This window comes from Carettochelys insculpta, chromosome 8, assembly GCF_033958435.1.
Source record: "Carettochelys insculpta isolate YL-2023 chromosome 8, ASM3395843v1, whole genome shotgun sequence".
NCBI classification, from domain to species: domain Eukaryota; kingdom Metazoa; phylum Chordata; order Testudines; family Carettochelyidae; genus Carettochelys; species Carettochelys insculpta.
The window spans coordinates 3,245,968-3,270,019 of record NC_134144.1 but is presented as its reverse complement, the minus strand read 5'-3'; the positions used below and the strand labels follow the sequence as shown (position 1 = coordinate 3,270,019).

Genomic DNA, 24,052 nt, shown 5'->3' with positions numbered 1-24,052 from the left:
CTTTTTAAGAAGGAAGCATTGTTCTTGTACTGGCACAGGATCAATGAAATATAGGGCTGTCAATTAATCACAGTTAACTTACGTGACGAACTCAAAAATCATGATTAATAATAATCATGATTAATTTCCATTTTAGTCATACTGTTAAACAATAAAAACAAAAAAGCAGTCCAGTAGCACTTTAAAGACTAACAAAATAATTTATTAGGTGATGAGCTTTCGTGGGACAGACCCACTTCTTCAGATCATAGCCTTACTGTCCCACAAAAGCTCATCACCTAATAAATTATTTTGTTAGGCTTTAAAGTGCTATTGGACTGCTTTTTTGCTTTGATAGTATATAGACTAGCACGGCTTTCTCTCTGTTACTGTTAAACAATAGAATACCAATGGAAATGTGTCAAATATTTTTGGTTTCTTTTTTTTATTTGACACTGACACACCGCGTTCAGTGGTCATGTAAGATTATTCTTTTTATTACCAGTATTTGCACTGGAAGAGATTGCCTAGGAAGGCTGAAGAATCTCCATCATGGGAGATTTTTAAGAGCAGGTTAGACAAACAGCTGTCAGGAATAGTCTCGATCAGGCATGTCCAACCCGTGGCCTGCGGGCCACACGCAGCCCTGGACAGCTAGTAATGCAGTCCCACAAGATCGTAAACTTTTAACATTATTATGTGATTTATATACATTAACTATATTATATATTTTATATGCGGCCCAAGACAATTCCTCTTCACTCAGTGCGGCCAGGCAAGCCAAAAGGTTGGACACCCATGGTCTAGATAAGACTTTGTCCTGCCATGAGTCCAGGGGACTGGACAAAATGGCTTCTCAAGGTCCCTTCCAGTCCTACAATTCTATGTCAGCACTTTTGTATGTTTGCATGGTGGCTACTTTAATTTCACCTGGAATGTTTTTTTGGAAGTTTTCGGGGATGTGTGTTTGAGACAATCCTTTATTAATCTAGGAAAAAGCCCATGGAGCAGAGCAAGAAACTCCTGATGTATTACGCCTCATTTTTCACATCCCCATTCGTGGTCTTTTCCTGGAACGTCATCTTCTACATCATTTTCCTGCTTCTGTTTGCCTATGTCCTGCTCATGGATTTCCAGAAAGAACCCACCATGCTGGAGCTCATCCTCTACGTTCTGGTCTTCATCCTGCTTTGTGATGAAGTGAGACAAGTATGCAGTCTTTGAGAAGCAAAGTGACCTATTTCCTGGCAGTTTGTTTCCCCCTCAACCCAGGTGCAGAAAGAAAAGGAGATCTTCTTGAGGTTGTGTGCAAAATGCCGTGCAAAAATCAGTCCTAGAACCTCTAGGAAGGAAGTGGTTGTGTTTGTCACAACTGATGCGTGCAACTCCAGCTGATATTGGCAGTCGCCGTGCGTGTGTGGTGAGGGGAACACGCTGACCCAGTGCTGTATGTATTAGCCCATGGCCCAGCTCCTCAGAGATATTTAGGTGCTGTTCAATGGGATTTAGGCACCTACACACATTGAGGCTCTTGCCCTTAGATCTCTCAGAACCACGTGGTATAAATGGCCCAAGAACGCTGAGCCGTTTTGCTCAAATTTTAAATGGAAAATGTGTCGTTGTGCTCTAGAATGCTTTGGCAAACTTGCACAGCTATCACATGTATTTGTCATTTCATGAGTGAGAGGGACCCAGGGGGCTGACAGACTCAGTGGGCCCCTGGGCAGGGCAGGGCAGGGGGCAGCTCTGTCTTTTCCTTACTGATTCAGCCAGTCACCATCTCTTCATTACCATTGTACTTCTACTTCTGCTAAGCAAGCATTCTTCAGGGAGGACTAGCTACAGGGTCAGCCTGTAGTTTTAAAATTAAGATTTTTGTTTTAGTTGTTTGTGCACAAAAACCAGGAAAAGCTTCATTAAAGCCTAACAAATCCTTTTTTCCTATGCTTTTAAAATTAACACACGTCCCAAAATCTCTCTGTCACGATACCAAAATAATGTCCTTTTGTGCTGCAAACTGGAGAGATCTCAGTCCAAAATATTCTTTTATTCAAAGGGCAAAATACAGGTTGAATCTCTCTAATCTGGAACGCTCTTGTCCTGCAAGCTCTGTAATCTGGCATGATTTTAGTTAGCCGCACAACCACTTATCGTGGGTGTGGCCAAGTTTCCTGTGGACCCATAAAGTTTGTTTACAGCCACCAGTCCTGGCTCTCAGTGTTCTGTGCTCTGTGTAGCAGTAATTTACCCCTGAATGTCTTCTCAGAGCCCAGTGAGCAGTGAAAGTGTTGGTAAAGTGCTAGACAATTTTGACCTTCTTCGTTCTGGCAAATTCTCTCATCTGGCACCAGTCAGATCCTGAGGGTGCTGAAGAAGAGATATTCAACCTGTATTAGCATCTGATTTTAAAGGTTTGTAGTCCTGCTAGAAGCGTGACTATCAACACAACCCTAAGAATGGAGGCACTGATTGGCATTTCTGCAGTAACTTCTTGTTACTGGTTGGACCAAAAACTTTTAGTGTATTCTGGAAAGTTGGCTCCTGGCCACGTGCAGTTCCAGAAGCAAATGATAAGGTTAAGATCTAACATTTCACTGAAACTTGGTGATGGGACAAGGGTTTGTTGGGAGATTTGAGCCAGGGTCAAATAAAGTGTTAAAATAAAATGTTCACTCCTGGTCAGTTCTGGCCATTTTTGATCCATAAAAAGTAAGGGGTTCTTTGTTTCATTTGGAAAGCCATTAATGAGAGGAGAACCGTGACAGTGTGGTCAACTTGCATTCACTGTCCCTTGAGCACCCGTCTTTTCCACCAGCTAATGTTCAAATGAGGCATGAGCTGCAGAGGTGCAGAAATAGAAATATGTTGAATCTGACAACTCTAGAGAGACAAGGCGGGTGTGGAAATATCTTTTATTGGACCATTTTGTGCTGCCAAGAGAGACCAACTTTCCAGCTACCTAGAGCAGCTGCTCTTCAGCTCTGTGTAGTTTGAAATCTGGCTCTCTCACCTACAAAATGTGGGAGGCATAGTGGTTGAACCAGCTGACTGGAAGCTGTTTGGCTATACAGCCATAAGGCTGGTTTGACTAGTTTTCTCCTCACTGTTCAAAGGTAGACCTGAACATGGGTCTATAGCTATTCTGTAAGAATCCATTTTGGTGGATACTGATGGTCCTGTGGTTAATCACAGAGCTCAATTTTTTTATTTTTTGAGGGAGGAGGGATGGTTCAGTGGCTTGAGCATTGGTCTGCTAAACCCAGGGTTGTGAGCTCAATCCTTGAGGAGGCCTCTTAGGGATTGGGGCAAATAGACGTCAGTGTTGGTGCCTGGTCCTACCAAGAAGGCAGGGAACTGGACTTGATGACCTCCTGAGGTCCCTTCCAGCTCTAGGAGATGTGTATCTCCACTAGAAAATGCTGCTCCAATTAGAGATATTTCCTCACCCATCTTGTGTTTCTAATGACCTGGGACCTCCCTGCCTACAGTAGCAGTGGAAATTCCAGTCTAAACATCTGTCACCATGGTGCATTGTCAACCATTTTCCCCATCCTATGGGAAATGCCCACTACCGCTGCATGGTCAGAGTGGCACCTGCTAACAAGTCACCTGCACCTGGCACTCTGCTCCTTTGTCATTGTGTGAAAAGGTGAACATGCTGAGGCTTGCTTTAATAATGCCTTGGGAGTTGAGTAGCTAACCCCTGCTCCCTAGCAGCAGAGATTCAACTGAGCAAACAATATTTGAAATCTTGATATTGAATTGCAAGTTGAAAAATGAGTCTGTTTGTGGAAGATATTACTACAGAATGGGCTATCTGACATGGGATACAGAGGGGAAAATCCAAGCCTGAAATTAATTTCATTGGCCACTAGATGTCACCATTCCACTTCAGAAATACAGCCAAGTACTTGTATCAGAATGAGAAATCTGGGTCTTCAACAGACTGGCTATTAAACATGTTTAAAGGGTTATTAAATCTGTGATTAGCTCTCAGTACCTGACAATTCCTAATAATGATTTAATATGCATTTGGACCACATCTGTGTGTGATGTTTGAAAACAACCAAAGCTTATATAGCATTTTCTCTTTGATTGGCACAGACTAGAATAAAGCAAAGAAGGTGATACAGGTTTATCCTCTCTAGTCCAGCAACTTCGGGACTTGGCTGGTGCCAAATGAGAGTTTGCCAGATCATGGGAGATCAATATTTTCTAGCACGTTACCAATACTTCCACGGCTTACTGGGCTCTTAGAAGACATTTAGGGGTAAATTACAGCTAGATAATAGCACAGAACACTGAGAGCCAGGGCTGGTGACTGTAAACAAACTTTATGGGACCAATGGAAACTCGGCTACACTCATGGTAAAGGGTCACAGGGCAGACTAAAATCATGCTGGATTACAGTGTTTGCTGGCTGAGAGTTCCAGACTAGAGAGGTTTCAACCTGTACCTGCTTGGAACATTAAGGAAATGACATTTGAGAACTGGCTGTGCTGGGGAACTCTCTTTGAGTGACCCAAGGAGGGGCAGGGAAACTGTTGTTTAGCTGTATATAGAAGAGATGTTGGAGTGACCTTGTGTAAGAGCTCAGAGTGCAGATATGGGGCAAAACAGACGGTGCAAAAGTCTAGATTTTTGGTACCAAATGCTGGAACTTCCTTCTGATGAATGGAGGAAATATCGTACCTGAGCTGGTCTTGTCAGACTGACACCAAAAAGATAAGTGACAAAACTCAGTGGTGCTCCTTTCTCTCCAAGGGGCACTGTGCTAGCAACCCAACCTGAGAAACTCGGATGGAATGAGAGGGAAAATGCAGGCTTGAGATTCAGGGTCTGGCACTTCTGTGAGAGGCAGCCTCATGCCACTGGATGTAACCTGCTGCAGACTTCTCCCTGCTCAGCATGCACAGAGGGAGAGCCAGAGGAACATTCCATGTCACTCTAGAATGGACACTGAAGGTCCATAAAGCACTTATGGAAAGTGAAGTGCAAAGGTTAGGGCTAAAAGGCCAAAGCCGGACTTTCTTTTGGCCCATCTGATGGAGCAGCTGACTGCATTCTACAAGTAACTCAGTGTCTCTGCTGCATGATGCATAGGCTGCATCGTGTTAACGCACTGCAAAACTCCAGACTTTTTTGGAGGCTGGCTCAGTACAAGATTTGGGTCCACTCCAAGAGTTATTAGCTATCACTCTATAGTTAAGCAGAAGAGATGCAGTGTTTTAGGTTGAAAGGGCCAAGGTTCAGTTTTTGCTGACAAGACACAGCAAACCCAACCATCTGATGGAACACAAATTGGTCAACCTGCCATAAGGTTTGTCTGCACGGCGGCCCACATGTGCAATTCCCCATTTGAATACACACTGGCTCTGATGGTGCTAGTGCATGGAAAATTCACAATGTGGGGCTATTGGCGCATTGGTGCCTCAGGCCAGCTGTTGGGCCACATGCCTAGGACCTATGGGACTGTACATAACCCTGCCATCATCCATCCTGCCATGGCCGTGTTGCTATTTTTAGCACACTAGCATGACCATAGTTAGTAGGTGGCAATTACACCACCTAGCTGTGTACCCATCATTCTGCAGACTTAGCTTTCAAGGCCAGATTGGGTACCCCTCATTTCCATTCTCACCTGTGCCTTCCAATTGAAGGTGACAGTGCAACTCCCATAAGTGACCAGTTGCAGCTCCAGAAAATCAGTCTAATGCTCAGACTGAAACAGCAATAACCATTTTTAAGTGACGCTTTTGGTCTAGAAGACCTCGGCCCATGTCTCCCTTTTAGAGGTGAGCAATGAAACACACCAATATTGAGTGACTTTTTAGGCAAAAACTAGTGATTTGGGCTTTGCAGTGGCCAATAAACATCTTCAACGGAGATTAAAAATAAGAGTCAAACCAATGGCTGTGAATGTGGCCAGGCTCAGCCCTTTGCTTAGTGTGAATCGTGCCTTATTCCAGGTGTGTGCTTAATAGGAAGAATGCCTTACTCCACGTGCAGCTCCAGTGAAATCCATGAGGGTGCTTGTGGAATAAGGTGCCCACGGCGGGTAATGGTGGTGGAACTGGGCCCCAATGGGAGTAATGAGTGCTGATAGCACACTGTTGTGATGATTTTCTACTCTCTTCTCTTCCCAGTGGTACATGAATGGGAATAAATATTTCTTAGACCTGTGGAACATCATGGACACTCTTGGAATCTTTTATTTCATAGCAGGCATTGTGTTTAGGTGAGTAGTGTTCAGTCGAAGGGCATGTGATCATGGTTTCCTCAGTGCCAGGGACTGGTACAGCATGTGTCTGACTGTGAGAAGGTGAACAGGGTCACTTGTGCTCACTAGAAAACTTGTTGTGTTCCCTAAGGCCATAGGAGGTTGTGGATTTTGCTTCCAAGGGACAAGGAGTAGTTCTGCAGGACATCTTGAGGGCTGAGGAGAACTTGTTCTAAGGAACTTTTCTCCTGTTCAGATAATGATTAACTAACCCAAAGAGTTTGATTTGGGTGCTGCTCTAGTCAGAGTTCAACAGCCCCCCCTTCTCTGGAATCAGGCAGGGTGGTTTCCTGGATTTCCGGACCCTTCTAGGTCAGCAACTCATTTTTTGTGATCCACAATTTATAAGGAATACAGGGTCTGGTTTAGCAGAGTTGCGCAGAGCTGGATGAGGAGTTTAGAAGGTGACTCAAGCCCGTTGTCTGGCCCTAGTGTCTCTTCCAGATTCACCAAGTATCTATTTTAGCTCCTTGGATGTCAGTCTGTCTCTTAGAACCTTCCCCAAAACCCTCATGACACCTGCAGGCATTTCTGCTACAGGGGAGTGTGCAAACACTGCTGTGAGTCATACCAGGCTGAGTCCGGTGTCACTATGCTGAAGTCAGTGCGGTAACTCTGAATTTACACTGGTGCAGCTAAGGTCAGAACTGGGTCCAACAAAGCCTGAAGTCTGCTCAGCGGACATATCTCTGGTGCCCTGAGTGCAATGGAAGGGACAGGTGGCAGAGGCAGCTGATGTAACCAGCTACAGTCTTGTAGGCTTTGTTTACACTGGCAATTGACTGGCAAAGCTTTTGTCTTTCCCTGGTACTTTACCGCTCCCAAACACTCCCCCCTCCAGCTTTGCCCAGAGCATACGAATCCATACACCATGCAAGATGCCTTGCTCATGTATGTGGTCAGTTGTAGTGCCGTTAGTGATGCTACTTTGTCTCCAGCCTTGTGCCTCCTCTGAGGGCTTACACCCATGGTCAGGCCCTGTGGCCTGATCAGTACAATGGGCAGGCCTCTATGGCCTGGTCAACATCAGCAGCCAGGCCCGGCAGCCTAGTCAATAGTAGCAGCTCATGCTCCCATGTCCTTGGGATCACAGGGGTGGGGTAGGAGAGCCTGGGCCCTCCCTCTCCACTGGGCTTAGCTCAGGGCTCTGTCGGTGGTGGGCGTACCCCCAACCACCAGCTCAGCAGGAAATCCCTCTGCAACATCACCATGCAGCCTCGTGGCTCCTTGCCTTGGGCTGCTTCCTACTGCTGCCCAGACAGGAAGCACTGCTCAGGCTCTGGCTGCTCCTCCTCTGGCGGGTGTTGCTCCCAAGTTGGAGCAGGGGCTCCTTCTCCCGCGGTGGCCAGCCCCAGCTGGCTGGCCTTTATACTCCGGCTGCAGTTGGAGCATGCCCAGCAGGGCCCTGGGGACGGAGCCTTTTCCACCCAGCAAGCCTGGCCTCCACCCCCGGCCAGTGCAGGGTCGGTACACACCGTCACAGGGGGAAAGAAAGGAAAGGAATGAAACCGCCCTACGCCATGCGCTGTCACACTTTCACAAAGAGGATAGAAGAGACTGCCAACCTTTTTTGCAAGGTCTATAAAGGGTGCAAATAAGTAAGCATGGCCTCAACCATGTTCAGCTGAACTTAACCCATTCAGCTAAGCTGCTTCCACATATTTTTTGTATAACTTTAATCAAGATTTCACTGCACTTATTTTTCTTCCCCAGGCTCCACTCCTCCAACGAAAGCTCCTGGTACTCTGGGCGAGTCATTTTTTGCCTGGACTACATCATTTTCACTCTCCGGCTGATCCACATTTTCACAGTGAGCAGGAATCTAGGACCAAAAATTATCATGCTGCAGAGGATGGTAAGACACGGGCAATTGTTCATAACATGATAAATAAATGATGTGTCAAGCTTTTCCTTGTGTGCGGAGGGCCAGCACAAGGCCCAAGCCCCATGCAGGTCCTCCAAACAGGGTGTAACTGAGATTGAAGAGGGACATGCCTTGGACACAACTTTCACGGCGCTTTTCAGAAGGGGTACTAGTTTTGCTGTTTTGAATATTGCACATGTAAAACCTACATTTGTGAATCAGGTCCATGGTTTAGCTTGGACCCGTGTGCAGAACTTGCATGTGTAGATTTTGGGATCTGATCCAAAACTCATGAAAGTCAATGGGATTTTTTCCACTGATCTCCATAGGATTTGGATCAGGCTCTCGTCTTATAACCCCTTAAGCTCGAGAGTAACTTCTGAGGCTGGATGGAGGCCCTCTGGAAATGAGGCTGTACTGGCTTGATTTTCACTTCAGTTCCCAACCTTCTGTTTAAGTGATGGGGAACAAGCTCCTGAGCCCGGCTTGACAAAGCCCTGGCTGGGATGATTTAGTTGGGGTTGATCCTGCTTTGGGCAAGGGGCTGGACTTGATGGCCTCTTGAGGTCTCCTCCAGCCCTAGGATTCTATGGTTCTATGAGCCCCCGCAGTGTGACTTGCTGCAGGAATGTGGATCGTACACTGATTTGTTCTTTTCACTCTCTTCCAGCTGATTGATGTCTTCTTCTTCCTGTTCCTCTTCGGTGTGTGGATGGTGGCCTTTGGTGTGGCCAGGCAGGGCATCCTGCGGAAGAATGAGCACCGCTGGGAATGGATCTTCCGATCGGTTATCTATGAGCCTTACCTGGCCATGTTTGGGCAGTATCCTGATGACATTGATGGTAGCCATCTTCTGTGTGTACCTCCCTGGGCAAGAGAGGGGCAGTCCTTCTTTCTCTCAGCTGGAGAGCCCACACTGTCGCTCAGGACCAGATCCTGCATTGGACCCATGTCTGTACCAAGCCCAACTGACCTGAGTGGGGCTCTGCAGGAACATGAGTCTGCCCAGGGTGGTTGCTTGCTGAGTTTGACCCATCATGACTGCCCAAGCCAGTGTGAAAGCAGGATAGAGTATTAGTGGCTGGAGCCAAGTCACTGCATGACTGAGGAGGACTGGAGCTGTTAGAGGGATGTGGTTTGTCTGCCCTCTGAAAATCGGGCCCCATTACTGGACCCCTCATTCCCCTCCCATCCAGCACCCTGCTCTTCACCAGACCTGGGCCGCTCCCCTTGTCTGCGGGCAGCTGGCCTAGCCCCTTCATACTCACTTCATTGAGCTCCCCTCGCAGGTAGACTCCCCTTCCAGCCTTCCTGACCCCCTTCTTCCAAGCAGCAGGGAGGTGGGTTTTCACATGAACCTTCAGCCTGTGCAATCCATTCTGGTATTTCAGTGCAGGCAGGAGGTGGCTGCAGCCTCTCTCTGCCTTACCGGACTTTTAAGTGGACAATGGCAGCTCTTGGGAGCCTTTCTCTTCCTCCCGGATGTGTGTTGGGCTCTAATGGAATAGCCTTACCATATGCACATCTCTAGCTCACCAGCTGCCCTTCGCAACACCAATCTCCATATAAACTGGAGATACACGGTCTGCACTTCCCTGTGCATTTCAGTGACTGCACAAGTGCAGTTGCACTGATTGCTGGCCAGCCATAACTGCGGCCCAGTGCACTCTTGTAAATCCCTAGTACAGACAGGTAACGCTACTCCTGGTGGTGCTAGCTCTGCTTTCAAGCAGTGGTGGCCTTCTCCCAGGCAAATTGCAGTTCATCTGTTTACACTAACCAGTAGCATCAATGGGGGGCCCTGGAGTAGATCATAAGAACATAGGAATGGCCATAGTGGATCAGACCAAAGTTCCACCTAGCCCAGTATCCTGTCTTCCAACAGTGGCCAGTGCCAGGTGCCCCAGATGAATGAACAGAACAGGAACCATCAAGCGACCCATCTCCTGTTGCTCATTCGCTGCTTCTGACAGACAGAGGATAGCAACGCCATCCCTGCCCATCCTGGCTAGCAGCCATTGATGGACCTATCCTCCATGAATTTATCTATCTAGCTCTTTTGCTGAACCCTGTTACAGTCCTGGCCTTCCCAACATCCTCTGGCGAGGAGTTCCACAGGTTGGCCGTGTTGCATGAAAGAATACTTCCATTTGTTCGTTTTAAACCTGCTGCCTATTAATCTCATTTGGTGGCCCTAGGTCTTCTAGGTCCCTGGTGTTACAGACACACTGGTGAGTGCCAGGCTTCCTTCCCACATCTCTCCTGCTCTCACTCTCGCCTCCTACTGCTTTAGGTACCACGTACAATTTTGACCGCTGCACCTTCTCTGGGAATGAGTCCAAACCTCTGTGTGTAGAACTGGATTCTAACAACCACCCCCGCTTCCCCGAGTGGATCACCATCCCCCTGGTGTGCATCTACATGCTCTCCACCAACATCCTCCTGGTTAACCTGCTGGTGGCCATGTTCGGGTATGTACGAGATGGGGAGGTCTCTGACGGTGGCCCTTGCAGTCTGCAGGATGGCCACACGGAGAGGAGAGCGATCTGTGAGGGAGCCTTCCGCTTAGGAAGTCCACTAAGGAGTGAAAAAGCTGGAGAAAGCCTTGTGTTAGGCGCCACAAATTTAACCCTCACCAGAAAACATCAGAGAACTGGGGGTGAGGGGAGCGTGGCTGTGTGCTGTTTAAAGGGACAGTACCAAGGTTTTCAAGCAATGGTGGGGTGGGTAGCAGAGACTGGGGTAGAAACCAGACTCTCCTGCCTGGGCAGTGGGTTAAGTGAAGTAGAGATTGGCGGGGGAGGGAGAGAATTGGCCAGGTGCAGGTGTTATGTTCCCCTTTTATGTGTGTGCTTGTCATTTCACTTCGTATTTATTTGTGTAATTTCAAAGCGACAAACTGCAAAACCCCTGAGCATCTGTCACCATGCTGTAGACTGCAATTACATGGACAGGTGCCACAAAATACATTAGAAGGTGCAGGCAAGGAACCAACACACGTCCACCATAATCTTTAGCAGCAGCCTCTGCCAGCAGCAATTCAAGAGAAGCGTGGCAAACTCGACCCTGAGGAGGTACAGTTTGCTGTACAATTGGCATTTCAGGAGGTAGCTAAATCTAGTTTAGCCCATTGTAAGGGGACAGGCTGTGGCTGCTTCACCTAAGAACTTCCCAGGGAAAAGAACTATATCCACAGTTCTTTCCCTGTTCCCCTATTTGCAGCTTCTGGAGGCTTTTCATGCTCAGCCACCAACATGCAGCCTAAGTCAAGATCAGGCAGGAAGGGCCTTTCCTCTCCAAAAGAACAGGAACATTTGTTGCTGTTCAATATCCTGTCCACACATGCTTTTCATTTGAAATTGGAAGCCTTTACGGTTTGCTAAGCACATAGCAGAAGGCCCACAGAGTTCCCTGAGAGATGTATGCACCAGTGACTTTAAAGGGATTTGCACATCCATACTGGAAAGCATGACCAAATCTAAAATGATTGTTGGATGTAATTGATATGCTGGAAAGTTCACATCTTGTGAGCAGAAGTTCTGCGCTTGGCACTTCAAAGCCGACTGGTTAGTTCTTACATCTGGTGCAAACACCACTCACAGGTTCCAACCAAATGATAGTTTGGCTTTAAAATAGAAAGTAGAGTCTTGGTAAACCATCCCATAGTCACATCTCCATGGACCCACTGTCACCCCTCCTCCTTGTCCCTGCATAGGCTGGCTGGCTGGCTGTTGTCCAGAAGGGCTGGATGTGAGACCTCAGTTTGCAGCACCACTGGGTATTGCAGTGGCTTAACACTGGGCAACTTTTAGAGATGTTAAAATGCGATCAAGTTACACTCACAATGTGTGTGTTCAAATCTCCTCCATGTGGGGTGTTCATGGCTCCACCTTGCTGTTTGCTTGGAGAAACAGTGCGATGGCTCCTATGTTTCACATTCAGGGCTGAGCAGTGTGGAATCAGAAAATTTGCCGAACTATGGGAGGCCAATATCATCTAGCAGCATTACTCACACTTGGATGGCTTGCTGGGCTCTGGGAAGCGCACCTAGCCATTTACTGTGCCCTTAAAGCCAAGAAGGCTGATGGCACATCGGGGTGCATTCACTGGAACATTTCCAGCAGAACAAGGGAGATGATTGTTTCCCTCTATTTGCCACTGGTTAGGCCACATGTGGAGTATTGCATCCAGTTTTGGGCCCCCTGCTACGGAAAGGATGTGGATGCATTGGAGAGTGTCTAGCAGGGGGCAGCAAAAACTATTCAGGGGCTGGGTACATGATATATGAACAAAGGCCAAGGGAACTGGGCTGACTGAGTCTTCAGAAGAGAAGAGTGAGGCAGGATTTGATAGCAGTGTTCAGCTACCTGAGCGGGGGTTCCAGAGGGGAAGGAGCCAGGCTGTTCTCAGTGGTGGCAGGGTGACAGAACAAGGAACAATGGGCTCAAGTTTCACTGGAGGATGTGTTAAGGGACCTGTAGTTTAGCTTAACCTTCTGAAGATCCTATTAAGAGCTCTTGAAAGAGCCATTTTGAAATATCTCATCTGTCCTTTAACAATGATAGGGGAAAGTTGGGGACAGGTACCTTTGCTTTGTTCGTACAACAGCTAACTCTAGCCCATGACTTGGGCTTCCGAAATACTTCTCCTAGTAATAAACCCTGGCGTGTGTCTGGTTTGCAGACAGCCCATTTTTCACCTTTGCATGAAGGTGTAAGGGTTGGCCAATATTATTCATGCCGCACAGTCTCTAGCTGTACGGCAGCCATTTTGTGTGGTAAAACTAGCACATCCTCTAATACTAGACTTGCACTGGTAGGTAAAGCTGCAGACATTTAATCTTTCATTAGTCCTTACTGGTGGTGCCTTTTCCACAATCTGTTTGTGTTTTCCCTTGTCTCTGCTCCATTTCTTCCTCTGGTTTCCAAAGCAGGGTCAAGCTTTTCAACGTAGGATGTTTGTGTGACATTGAAATTATGCAAAGCTAATTTCTCACTCTTAATATGAAAATGTCGGTTAGTTGGATCTCATGAAAACCTTTACTGGATAATAAGCAGCTAAACAGAGGTTTGTCTTTTTGTCTGTCTGTTAGTTACACTGTTGGATCTGTACAAGAAAACAATGACCAGGTGTGGAAATTCCAGCGCTATTTCTTGGTGCAGGAGTATGGCAGCCGGCTGAGTGTCCCATTTCCCTTTGTCATCTTTGCCTACATCTACATGATACTGAAGAAATGTTTTAAATGCTGCTGTGGAAAAGAATGCCAAGAAATCTCCATGTGTTGTAAGTAGGATTGTGTGTTGTTTCTACCCCTTGTCAGGTTTTAGGGTGAGCTGTAGGTACCACTTCTCAGTACTGTACTTCTCTCAGGGCAGAATCCCACAACTCGATGCTGCTCCTAGAATGAGTCACTAGTTACAGCAACCCTGTTTACCCTCAGTGTCCTTTGCAAAGCTAAGTGAGTTTTGGCTCAGAAGGCCTTAGAGGATCCTACAGTCTATGAGAGTTCAGCGACAGAACAGTATGTTCAGTACAAAGTATGTGTTTATTCATAGGAACACAACACACAGAGGAAGACTTTCAAAACAACTTACGTCCACCAACCTAACCTTACGCTTGCCTTCCAAATGGACCCTTGTCCCAGGCAGTCTGCCCCCAGTCTGTCTCCATCCTGAGTCCACAGGCCATCTCTTCCCTATTTCAAAGTCTCTTTCCTTGTCCTGGTACCCCTCAACCTGGTCAGTCTGGCCTAGGCATCTCCCCAGGTGGGATGGAGGCAGACTGGTAGGAGTGGAGTTGCCATATTGTCCATTTGAGCAGTGGGAACTGAACTAGTCATTGCCTGATTGCCGGGGTCTGTGCAGGGAGATGCCACTGGCTTTACTCTGAGGCCTTGTCTACACTGGCAGCTTCTGTCAACAAAACGGGGATTTTGTCAACAAAACTCATTGAGCGTCTGCATGGTTAAAGAGCCCTGTTGAGAGTCTGTCGACAAAACTCAGCTGATCAGTCGGCAGAGTTATCCCTGTTCCCGATCAGGTATAACACCTCTGTCGACAGTGTTTTGTTGACAGAGTGCCCATATAAACATGTAAGTTGACAGAGAGGTCTCCTGGTTCCCCGGGCAGCCCTGGTTGCAGAGCTTCTGCTCAGCCGTTCTGCAGAGAGAAGGCAGGGCAGTCTGGCTGCTCTCTGTCAACACAGTGGCTTGCTTTTTCGATCTATTTTTGTGTGTTGACGCTACAAGTGGACAGAGGTATTCTGAGGTTTCTCTGTTGACAGTGACCTCTGTCTACAGAGGCTGCCTGTATAAACATGTCCTGAGTGTTCCACAGAGTCAGCCATATTGTAGTGCTCAAAGACACCATGTCCATATAACCTTTATACATAACACTCACATTCTTCACTCTCCCCAAGGAGCCGATTCTGTGGTAAATTGCCTGCAGTCATGCTACTCTGTGCTGGGATCCTGTCAGATCTTGAAAGCCAAGCAACAGTTGGATTGGGTTGGTATTTAAGCGGGAGGCCTTCCAGGGGAAACCAGATGCTGTAGGTCATTCAGTGGGTAGTCAAGTGTGCTACTGGTAGCACCATGGTTCAGGGTAGAGGTAAAACAGAGCCCCTGATTTCTTGGGATGAATAAACTTCTCACTGTGTTAAAGGCCAAGAGTGTATCTTCACTACCTGGAAGATTGACTCGGCCCAGGGCTCGATAGTTGACCCCTGTACTCCTCAGTCTCAGAAGGAATAAAGGAGATCAGTGGGAGAGTTTCTCTGGTCGAACTGCCTCAGTGAGGATGGCCAGGTAAGTCGACGGTAAATACCTCGATTCCAGCTTTGCAATTGCCATAGCTGGAATTGCTTATCTACAGTCGACTTTAAGGTCTGGCGTAGACCTGGCCTAAGGCTTTGTCTATGCTTCCAAAGTTAAAATGCCATTGCAGGAGTGCTGTGAAATGAAAGTGTGACCATGGCGGAAGCTCTGGGAGAGAGCTCTCCCAGTGTTCCAGGTAAACCACCTCCACGAGGTGAGTAGCTGGCACTGCTGGGAGCTGTTCTGTAGCCCAGTTTACACTGGTGGTTGAAGTGTTGTAACTTGCTGTTGCTTCAGGGTTGTGTTTTTTGCACCCAGATAATTGCAGAGCAGTAAAGTGCCAACACAAATTTAGCCCAAGTTACAACTTTTGCTGGCTCTTGGGGCTGATACCTTTCTACCTACCTACGTACCTACCTACATCTGACTGCCTTTGAAATCTGCAATTGGGCATCACACAATTATCCATCTTCAGCTCTACATTGCTCAGAATTTTAGCCCAGCAAAACAGCTCCTGATTCCACCCCAAAGGCCAAAGCAGTTCAGAGGTGATCCCTGTACGTTCGTCATCCAGGAGGCATTTAGGTGTAATTAATTGTATTTGTAAAGATTTTTTTCAAATAATGAAGTTAATGTGCAAATGGCAAAGTCTATCTGGTGCTTAGTGGATTTCAGAGACTTTCTCCAGTAGAGTACTGATTCAGTTCTCACCAAGGCTGGTAGTGGCCCAAAAATCACTCTTTGATGGCCTATGGAGCCTGAGAGGAGCCCAGTCCCTATGCGCACTCTTGGGATACGGATCCATCTGTCTAGCACCCCTTCCTCTCAGCTGGAGCCTGCTGCTCAGCTGCTGAGCCCTAGCTCACAGTACTGGCCCCTTTAACTCCCCTGTAGCTTAAAAGCCCCATTTCCCAGAGCTCCACCACAAGGTGTGAGCCTTCTGGGTTAGTTTAACTCCCTCAGAAGGCATGGGGTAGTGGTGAGGCATAGAACGCCTGCGTACACCTTGCTACTCTCACCCGTGCTCTTCTACTTTGCATGCAACACAAGGGAGGAGGGCTTGCATAGAAGGTAACACAGACCCTAAGAGCAGTTACCCCTCATCTCTTTGGAATGTTTAGGGGACTGTCTGGATTCAGGTTAGCAGGCTGGGTCCCCAGCCTCACAAGGCATCTACATTTTGGATTGCTTCTTCCTTGTGAGCTTGGGGGAAAAAGCCCCCTGGAGATCAGCTCCTCCATTTTTATAACCTTCCAGGCTTCTCCATCAGATGACCAGAGACTCCTTCCAGATGACTTCATTACCAAAGTGACATCCCTCCCCATGAGCAAATGTGAAACTTTAGTAAGAGGATTGGCCTGAGTAGCAACTATCTCTTTGTCGTTTGGTTAGCCAGTCACTGAAGCTTACTGACTCTTTTGTTAGGCCTGTGCAAGCGTCAGTCTGCTATTCTAGTTGAAAATGGAAGACCCAAGATGGTAGAAAGGGAAAGGCCTGCCTTACAATCGCAATGGAGTTTGCAGCCTGACACAGAGAACTCATAATCACACACAGAATGACCACATTGTAAGGGTCCTCAAACTGTCACACAACGTTACGCCCACATTTGACTGAAGTAAAGCCCAACTTCAGTTAAAACCACTCCAAAGCTGAATGTTTCTAATCCTCAAACACTGAGTCCATTATGAGTGGAAATGTGGCCATTTCCTCTTTCTAATACAAACTCAATGAGCCTGTCCCTTGCTGTGACCAAGCAATAAAACACATGAACATTCTATTTATACTATAGCTGCTAATTTTCTATTGGCAGAGAAATGAATTCCACGATGTCTGATGAACTGAATCACTGGCAGGCACTGTCACATTGAAAAGCAGCAGAGGCATATTAAGTTAGTTTAATGCCTTTTTATGTTTCTCAGGTTCAAAAAATGAGGACAATGAGACGCTCGCATGGGAAGCTGTCATGAAAGAAAATTACCTTGTCAAAATCAATTCTAAGGCAAATGACTCATCAGAGGAGTATGTTTCTTTTTTATCTCTGTTCTATTCCTCAGCTAAACTTCACTTCTGCAAACTTTTTCTTTTTATCAAGAAAGCCTATTTAGAAAGTCAGCTTATACACTAATACATTAAGAAAATCAGCTGAAAACAGCTTACTAATTCTGCCTCAAAGTGTTGGAGATTTTTATAATCCTATACGATGAACAGCTGTATTTATGTACAGTTGCATCTGAAAAATGTCTTCCACTAATGTGCTTGAGTGAATTTGGGCACATTGCCTCTTTGCCTCAGTACTGCTGTCAAGTGGGGATAATCAGGCTTTCCTTCTTTTTCCAAATGCTTTCAAATTCATTGATGAAATGTGCCATCCAAGAACTAAGAGAATTTCACTAGATCTAGGGCAGAGATCAGCGAGCCCTGTCCTTCCTTCCCCATTCAGCCAGAAACTTGCTGAAAGCCTGTGGATTAACAAAAGACCAGCTAATGCTACCAACCTTCACCTAAACAGTACAGCTCTTCATCTTCATATATTTATGAATGAAACTGTTGTAAGTAGGACTATTAGTGACTTTAAAAAGTATCACCAGCACTTATACCATACATAGAGGTCATAAGGTCCAATTTCAGCACTCCACCTTGGAAAGTTTGCTGACATTCATTTCGTCCTTAAGTGCATAAGTAAGACTTCCCATTTACTGGTTGGCATTAAGTTCCAAGCTAGATATATTCACATAAAAGTGGCCAAACGTTAAGACAAAAGAGCAGCACTGCCGGTAATTTATACACCAAACTACATTTCTTGTAATCAAAACCAGGTGCATGAGACCATGCTCATAGAACACTAGAACTGGAAGGGAGGTCATCAAGTCCAGTCTCCTGCTGTCATGGACTTGTCTGTTATTGGAAAGATAAGTAACATCTATGTAAGTTCTCAGGTGATAACACCTGCAGTCAATATCAGCTGTGTCATTAACCTTCAACTTGGTGCGTACAGAGCAGAAGATCATTTTAGGATCCAAGAGCCAAAGTACTCCTCTGTCCACATTTTGGGTGCTGCTACATGATTAGATGTTCTGCCTTAAATTCACTCAATGTTCGGCTGCACAGTTTGACATTGATTCAGGAGGAAGATGCCAATCACTCATTCAATTTTCAGTCCCACCAGACTCATTTGGGTGTTTTGTTCATCTCTTCGCAGGCTGGCACATCGATTTAGACAACTGGATGTGAAGGTACTTTGGTTTTGATTGGTCTGGGGATTATGTGTCAATCTGATATGACAGCTAGTGGCATTATAGAAACTGGGCCCCTTTATGTGCTGTTTGTATTTAACTCTATTCAGATATAGTTTTCTTGGGGTTGTATTTTTAAGTCGCCGTCCTGTAGTGGGAAGAGCATGGAGGTACATTGCCCAAATGGAGAAAGCTTCATGTGTGACACACTTGACTTAAACCCTTGTACTCAGGGTGGAGCATAGGTCATTTACAAGTCTCCTGCACTTCACTCTATCTCAGAACAAAACTTCTAGCTGACCCCAGGATTAACCTAGTTGTTTTCCTTCAATCTCAGTAGCTCTTCTCCATGTTGTCCAAGGCCTTCCTCTTTTGCGTTTTCCTTGCGGGTTCCAATTGAGAGTTTGGCAGAATATGCTGGATGATGGTTTTCTCAGAGTCTGGCCTAGCCATCCCCACTTCCTTCTCTTGATTTGAACATCAAGTGTGTGACACAAACATATGATAAGACTCACATGAAGTCACTCTGACATTGGGCTGAAGAATGAAGCAGATATTTTCTAAAATCTGAAAATGCGGAGAGAAATCAAGCTGTGCAGCTGCTCCTAAGAGCTTCTGAAGCTTGATTAGGTAGGATTTAATTTTAAAATAAGCCCTTAAACGTGCTTCAGTTTAGGAGCTGCCTGAGAGCCAAGTACATGTCAGACCTGTTGCTTGGTTACCAGAAGTCCGCTAGATAGGTCTACAGCAGAAAGGAAAGTTGGTGTGCTCAGTAGATGAGCAAGGCAGAGCCCCCACTGTCAACAAATTTGGAAAGAAGTAACACCACACTGCAATGTGCACCATGACCTGTCCACTTAATTCCATCGAACTAGCAGATGACTTTTTTCAAATTCTGTAAACCTCATTCTACAAGGAATAGTGCCTATTCCAAAATAAATATTTTGGAATAGGAGCTGTATAGAAGGGAATAAGGGCTATTTCGAAATGAAATATTCCAGCATAGCTTATTCCAAAATAATACTGCAGTGTAGACATAGCCCCAGGGTGCTTCCAAGGGCTCTGAACTGAAATAGGCTCTATTAAGTGTGGATGTACTATTTGGAAATAAGTTTCACTTCTTCTTGGGCTTCCCTGTAGGGTGGACACATTATTCTGGAATATTTTATTTCAGAATAATTAGTCTGGAATAAGGTATTCTGGAATAATTTGGTAGAGTAGACATACCCCTCCTCCCCAGGGTGAGTCACATTTCAGTCAGGGTAAAGGTATCTCTCTGGCCTCAGAGTTTGCTGAGTGTGCATTGAAGTGAAAGAAGGAACCAGGTGTAAAAACGTAACAGCCCTTACAGTAGACTGGTTTCCAGAAAACTCCGGTCTCCAACTCTGTGGTTCCATCACAGAAGCAAAGGCAGATTGTCAGTAATTAGGAGTCGGTTGGTTTCATGCTGCCTGCTTGTTAAACACGGGAACGGTGAATGGATTAGGACTTGTTACACTGATAGCATGGATGAAAATTGTAATTGGTGGTGTCCTCCCAAATGGATTGTACTCAGGCAATGTTTGAAGAGGCACTTCTGTTGCTCATGAGGGCTAGTTCCCTGTGAAAAATAAACATGAGAGCTGCATAGTTTATCAGCTCAGCTGCGTTTGTCTAGTCAATGCAAATAGCAGTTGGATAACGTCCAGTCACTCACTAACAGCTGGCATTCAGAGGGTAGCCAAAGGCACAGGTGCTTAACTTCGGGATGCCGTGGGAGTTATGGTCACTGTTTTACACCCACTCCAAGGCATTTTAAAGGACTCACCACTTATTTGCCCCAGACCTCTCCCTGTTTGTTATCTAAGCTGCGAAAGTGCCTTGGAACAAGCTAGGCTGATTTTAAAGGAACGTGAAACTTAATTATTTTTGTTTTGTTTTGTTTTTAGCTTAATGACCTGAAAAGCCTTCTGAAGGAGATTGCTAACAAAATGAAATAAAGGCAGCTTGACAGCTGAGGAGGCAAGCCTCAGCCATGTAAGTGCGCTTTATCGACTGATGAAGGGGTTTAATCAGCATCTATAGTGTTTAAAATCATCTGTCTCCTAGAAAGGAAGGGTTTCATTGGACATTGATTACTGAAGCTACTGTCAGCATTATAAAGGGACCACTAGACTCTAGATTTCTATCTCACGTAATTTAGTCTATTCTGGATTAAATCCAACAATATACCATCTTTAACTTCCAGATGGTAATTAAAAAAAAATCTATTAACCCCAATTAAAATGATCTTCTTTTGGCCCCTGGTTTTCTTCAAAGTATGAAGCTGTACCAATTTATGTGTTATTTATACTAGAGGTCCCAGCTGGGAGCCAAGGGTCCACTGTGGTCATAGTTTCAAAACACAGCAAAAGTTCTTCTCCTGAATAGTTAAATCAAAAAGACAGACCGAAGGAAAAGAGAGCCTGGAATACTTATTTCCTGGGACTGCAGCATAGATTGTAATTTATCCAGAATGACATGAGAAGTCTATAACAGAGCTAGGACCAGCCAAAATCTGCCCGTACATAAGCTAGTACACTCACAACGAGGCCATCCTTTCTCTTTGCTAGTTTTCCTTATTCTTTTTCAGTTTGTCATTGACTGGTGTTACCGACTGATGTGAGAGATTCAGCACCTTTTGGATAGCAAAAAGAATTTGAGATCCCTTGACACTAGAGTGATGTAGAACAACATACAAACTAGCAAAGACTGGCATCTGCCTTTGGAAAGAAAATGGAAGAAGAAATGTGACTGTCTAGAAGTGAGGCCTCTCTGGAATTACTGTGTCAGACTAAACTTTCAAGCTCAGAGCTCTCTTTCAGGGAGTGGGAAGATTTGTTCCTTGTAGAGAGAATCATTTTCACTGGTGCAAAACAAGCATAAAATGCAACCAACTCAATTTTCCACATGTTCACGGGGGGGGGTGTATTTTATACCTACTTTGCACAGATGCAAATGTCCCTATAAGGCACAATGCTAGAGACCCCCAATGGGATAATCTGCACATTGAGAGGAAAGGAGTTAGTTTCTCTAGATCTTAGGCTCATCCTTAGGCATGGGACGCAACTCCAGCTATATGAATACCACAGCTGAAGTCAATGTACCTTAGATCAAGTTGCTGTGGGTTCTCCACTGTGTCAACTCCCGTCAGCTTCTGTTAAACATCTTCTCCTGGTGGAATACCAGAGTCAATGAGAGAGTGATCATTGGTCAATTTGTCGTGTCTTTGCTAGACCCACTAAATCAACATCCCAGACAGCGTACACTTGCCTGTAGTAAATCCTAGTTTCAGAGGGGTAGCTGTGTTACTCTGTGGCATCTTTAAGACTAGCAAATTTATTTGGATATAAGCTTTCACTGGCAAAAACCCACTTCCTCAGATGCTCCTGAAAGAAGAAGGGGGGTGGTCTTTGCCCATGAACGATTATGCCCAAATAAATCGTTTAGTCTTTCAGGTGCCACAGGACACCTCATTGTTAACTGCAGGTTGTTCAGTTTGTACGTTAGCTCAAGTTGGGCAAAAGATCTGAACTCTAGTCTGGTGACTTGAGGACTACTTTGGTTCCTAAATGATGAGGTGTAATGGAAAAGTCTGAAAAGAAGGGTGGGTCTGGTTCTAGAAGGACTTCAATCCCCTTGAAGCAACTGGCAGCTTCTAGAGGCTGAACCTCAGGTTGGAGGCTGTGGGCGGTGTTCCATCACCATACACTGCAGTGGGTACACCTAATGTGGTCTACAGGAGACCAGCCTGGCAAAACAATATATTTCAATACATTACTGTGCTGCTACCAACATACAGGGCTGGTAGGGGCCATCTGCAAAATGGCTGACCACTTGCTGGCAGCTCAGAGTCTGTGAACTCTTCCTGGAAGCTGTGAATGCTTTCTTGCCTGTGAGCTGTCCAAGTTCTGAAGTTTCCCATAGAAAATGACGCAATGTACTAATTTAGATCACTGCCGCGGCAGAGAAGCTGCTGCCTCCCTCGAAGCTGAAGCTGTACCTTTGTAGTGCTGTGTCCAAGCAGTGTAGCCAATCAGAATGGCAATGTGCGCATCCACATAGCTCTCCTTCGGTACGGGAGACACGACTGCACACAATGCATCGCATTAGATGCTCGGGTCCAACGCCCACAGAAGATGCTGAATTGACAGGCCCAAACTTCCCAACTCTGCTGCTGCTCTTTCTTCATCTGATAGACATCAGCACTCCCACTGATTCCTCGTTTCTTGGCACAGCAGCAAGTACGTTTTCTCCCTGCGGGTGTGTTAGGATCAGGCCCCCGGGTTGCACATGGACAGATACTGGAATGAAAATAAAATGTGTCGACACGCTCTAGTGGGAGAGTCACTCTAGAATTCTTTGTCTTTCCTTTGCTTATGCAGGTACTGTATTGGTCACACTACTTGCTAGGATATGTTTCAGAGGGAAATGCAGCTTGGCACATTGCTGGCAGCATCTGGATATACATGGGGGGGAGGCGTAGTGTCTTCAAAGTGACATTTCTGCTCTTTGTGTTTTAGAGCTGTGCGCTCTGGTCTCTTTTATTTCCACCCTCATCCTATATGATGATGATAACAATTACCCTTCTATTTGAGCTCTAGATTCTAAAAGCCAGTCTTGTTGCTTTTCTTCTCAGTCCTTAGTTCTTGGCTGTGAGGAGGTAGCTCTTGCCAGCTGCTCTAAGGTCATTTTCCTAATTCCAAAAATTCTGCTGCCAAACCACACTGGTTTGAGTCTCATGAATAGCTCTTCACCTAGTTGTCAATTGAAGCGCAGATCCTCAGATGTATCCAGGCTGCTAGCTCAAAGAAAGTTAGGAGTGTAAATACCTTTGCTTCTTGTAATGACCGCCAGTGATATCCTCTCCTGCCTCCCTTGCTACTCAGATAGTGTAGGCACACCCCTGCCTAGGTTTTACATTCTGGTGTGTGCGGATGAAAGGTCTTCTGGCTTCCCTAATGGGAAATGTTGCACTCAGCCTCCACAACTAACCTGCCACTGGATTTCTGGTCAAACAATAAAGCCTTCTTCAGATTAAGCTACGAGACTATTTTGTTGTCTAGACAGAGTGCCTGTACTACAGTGCTGAAAGCATGCTGTTCATGGATAACTAACACTTTCATATCTGGCAGTCCCGGGACTGGGAGGTTGCTGGATGTTCAAATATTCTGGATAATAGGGAGGTATACCTTTCAATGAAGAACACTAAACTAAAACAATATTAGATATTAAGAAACAAACAAAAACGTATGATGAGTACTTCATGTACCAACACCAGTAGTATTGTACACTAAACTTATTCTGTATTTTTTGTGTTTATTTATATTTGCATTCACTATAGTGTGCTTACAGAAAAAGTAACTAAAATTTACTTGATCTTTATTGCCACTTACTTGAGAATGCTGGATGATAGAACACCTGTTAAAACAGAAAAGCAGTCCAGTAGCACCAATTTTGTTAGTCTTTAAAGTGCTACTGGACTGCTTTTTTTCGATAGTATATAGGCTAGTACGGCTATCTCTCTGTTACTGTTAAAACAGAGTTTACTGTCGATCTCCACTTGATGCCTCAGTGATGTTTTGCAAGGCCCTGATATTGCATTTCACTTGTTCAAGTTTCCATGTGGCCTGGTGATGTTCCAATTCCCTAACGAGCCAGCAATTTTGGCAAGTTTTAGCCTGAAATAGTCTGAGCATGCTCAGACCTGTGCGCCTTCTCGTTCCAGGAGAGCCAGTGAGTCCTGCAGGTAAAGACTTGTTTTAGTTTAAGAGACGGCAAGGGAGTGGATTGAGTAGGCCGCATATGAAATGGCATTAGTTCTTTTGGCAGAATCACTGGGTTCTTAACGTTCAATCCATGCC

The 24,052-nt window shown here is 45.7% G+C and overlaps 1 protein-coding gene across 2 annotated transcripts in view; it reads left to right on the top strand.

Moving 5' to 3' along the window:
- TRPM8 (transient receptor potential cation channel subfamily M member 8) overlaps positions 1-23,620 on the top strand; it is a 63,514-nt gene extending 39,894 nt beyond the window's left edge. The window contains exons 7-16 of one of the 2 annotated variants that reach the window (XM_075001389.1): positions 972-1,188; positions 6,126-6,217; positions 7,973-8,114; positions 8,794-8,965; positions 10,417-10,594; positions 13,216-13,406; positions 16,857-16,956; positions 18,137-18,170; positions 20,099-20,186; positions 20,782-23,620. In XM_075001389.1, coding sequence (XP_074857490.1) covers positions 972-1,188; positions 6,126-6,217; positions 7,973-8,114; positions 8,794-8,965; positions 10,417-10,594; positions 13,216-13,406; positions 16,857-16,956; positions 18,137-18,170; positions 20,099-20,149 — 1,177 coding nt within the window. In that variant the 3' untranslated portion in view covers positions 20,150-20,186; positions 20,782-23,620. Of the gene's footprint in view, positions 1-971; positions 1,189-6,125; positions 6,218-7,972; positions 8,115-8,793; positions 8,966-10,416; positions 10,595-13,215; positions 13,415-16,856; positions 16,957-18,136; positions 18,171-20,098; positions 20,187-20,781 lie in introns of those variants that run through there. The other variant, XM_075001392.1, reaches the window with a different exon arrangement.
- Positions 23,621-24,052: the final 432 nt, after the last annotated feature.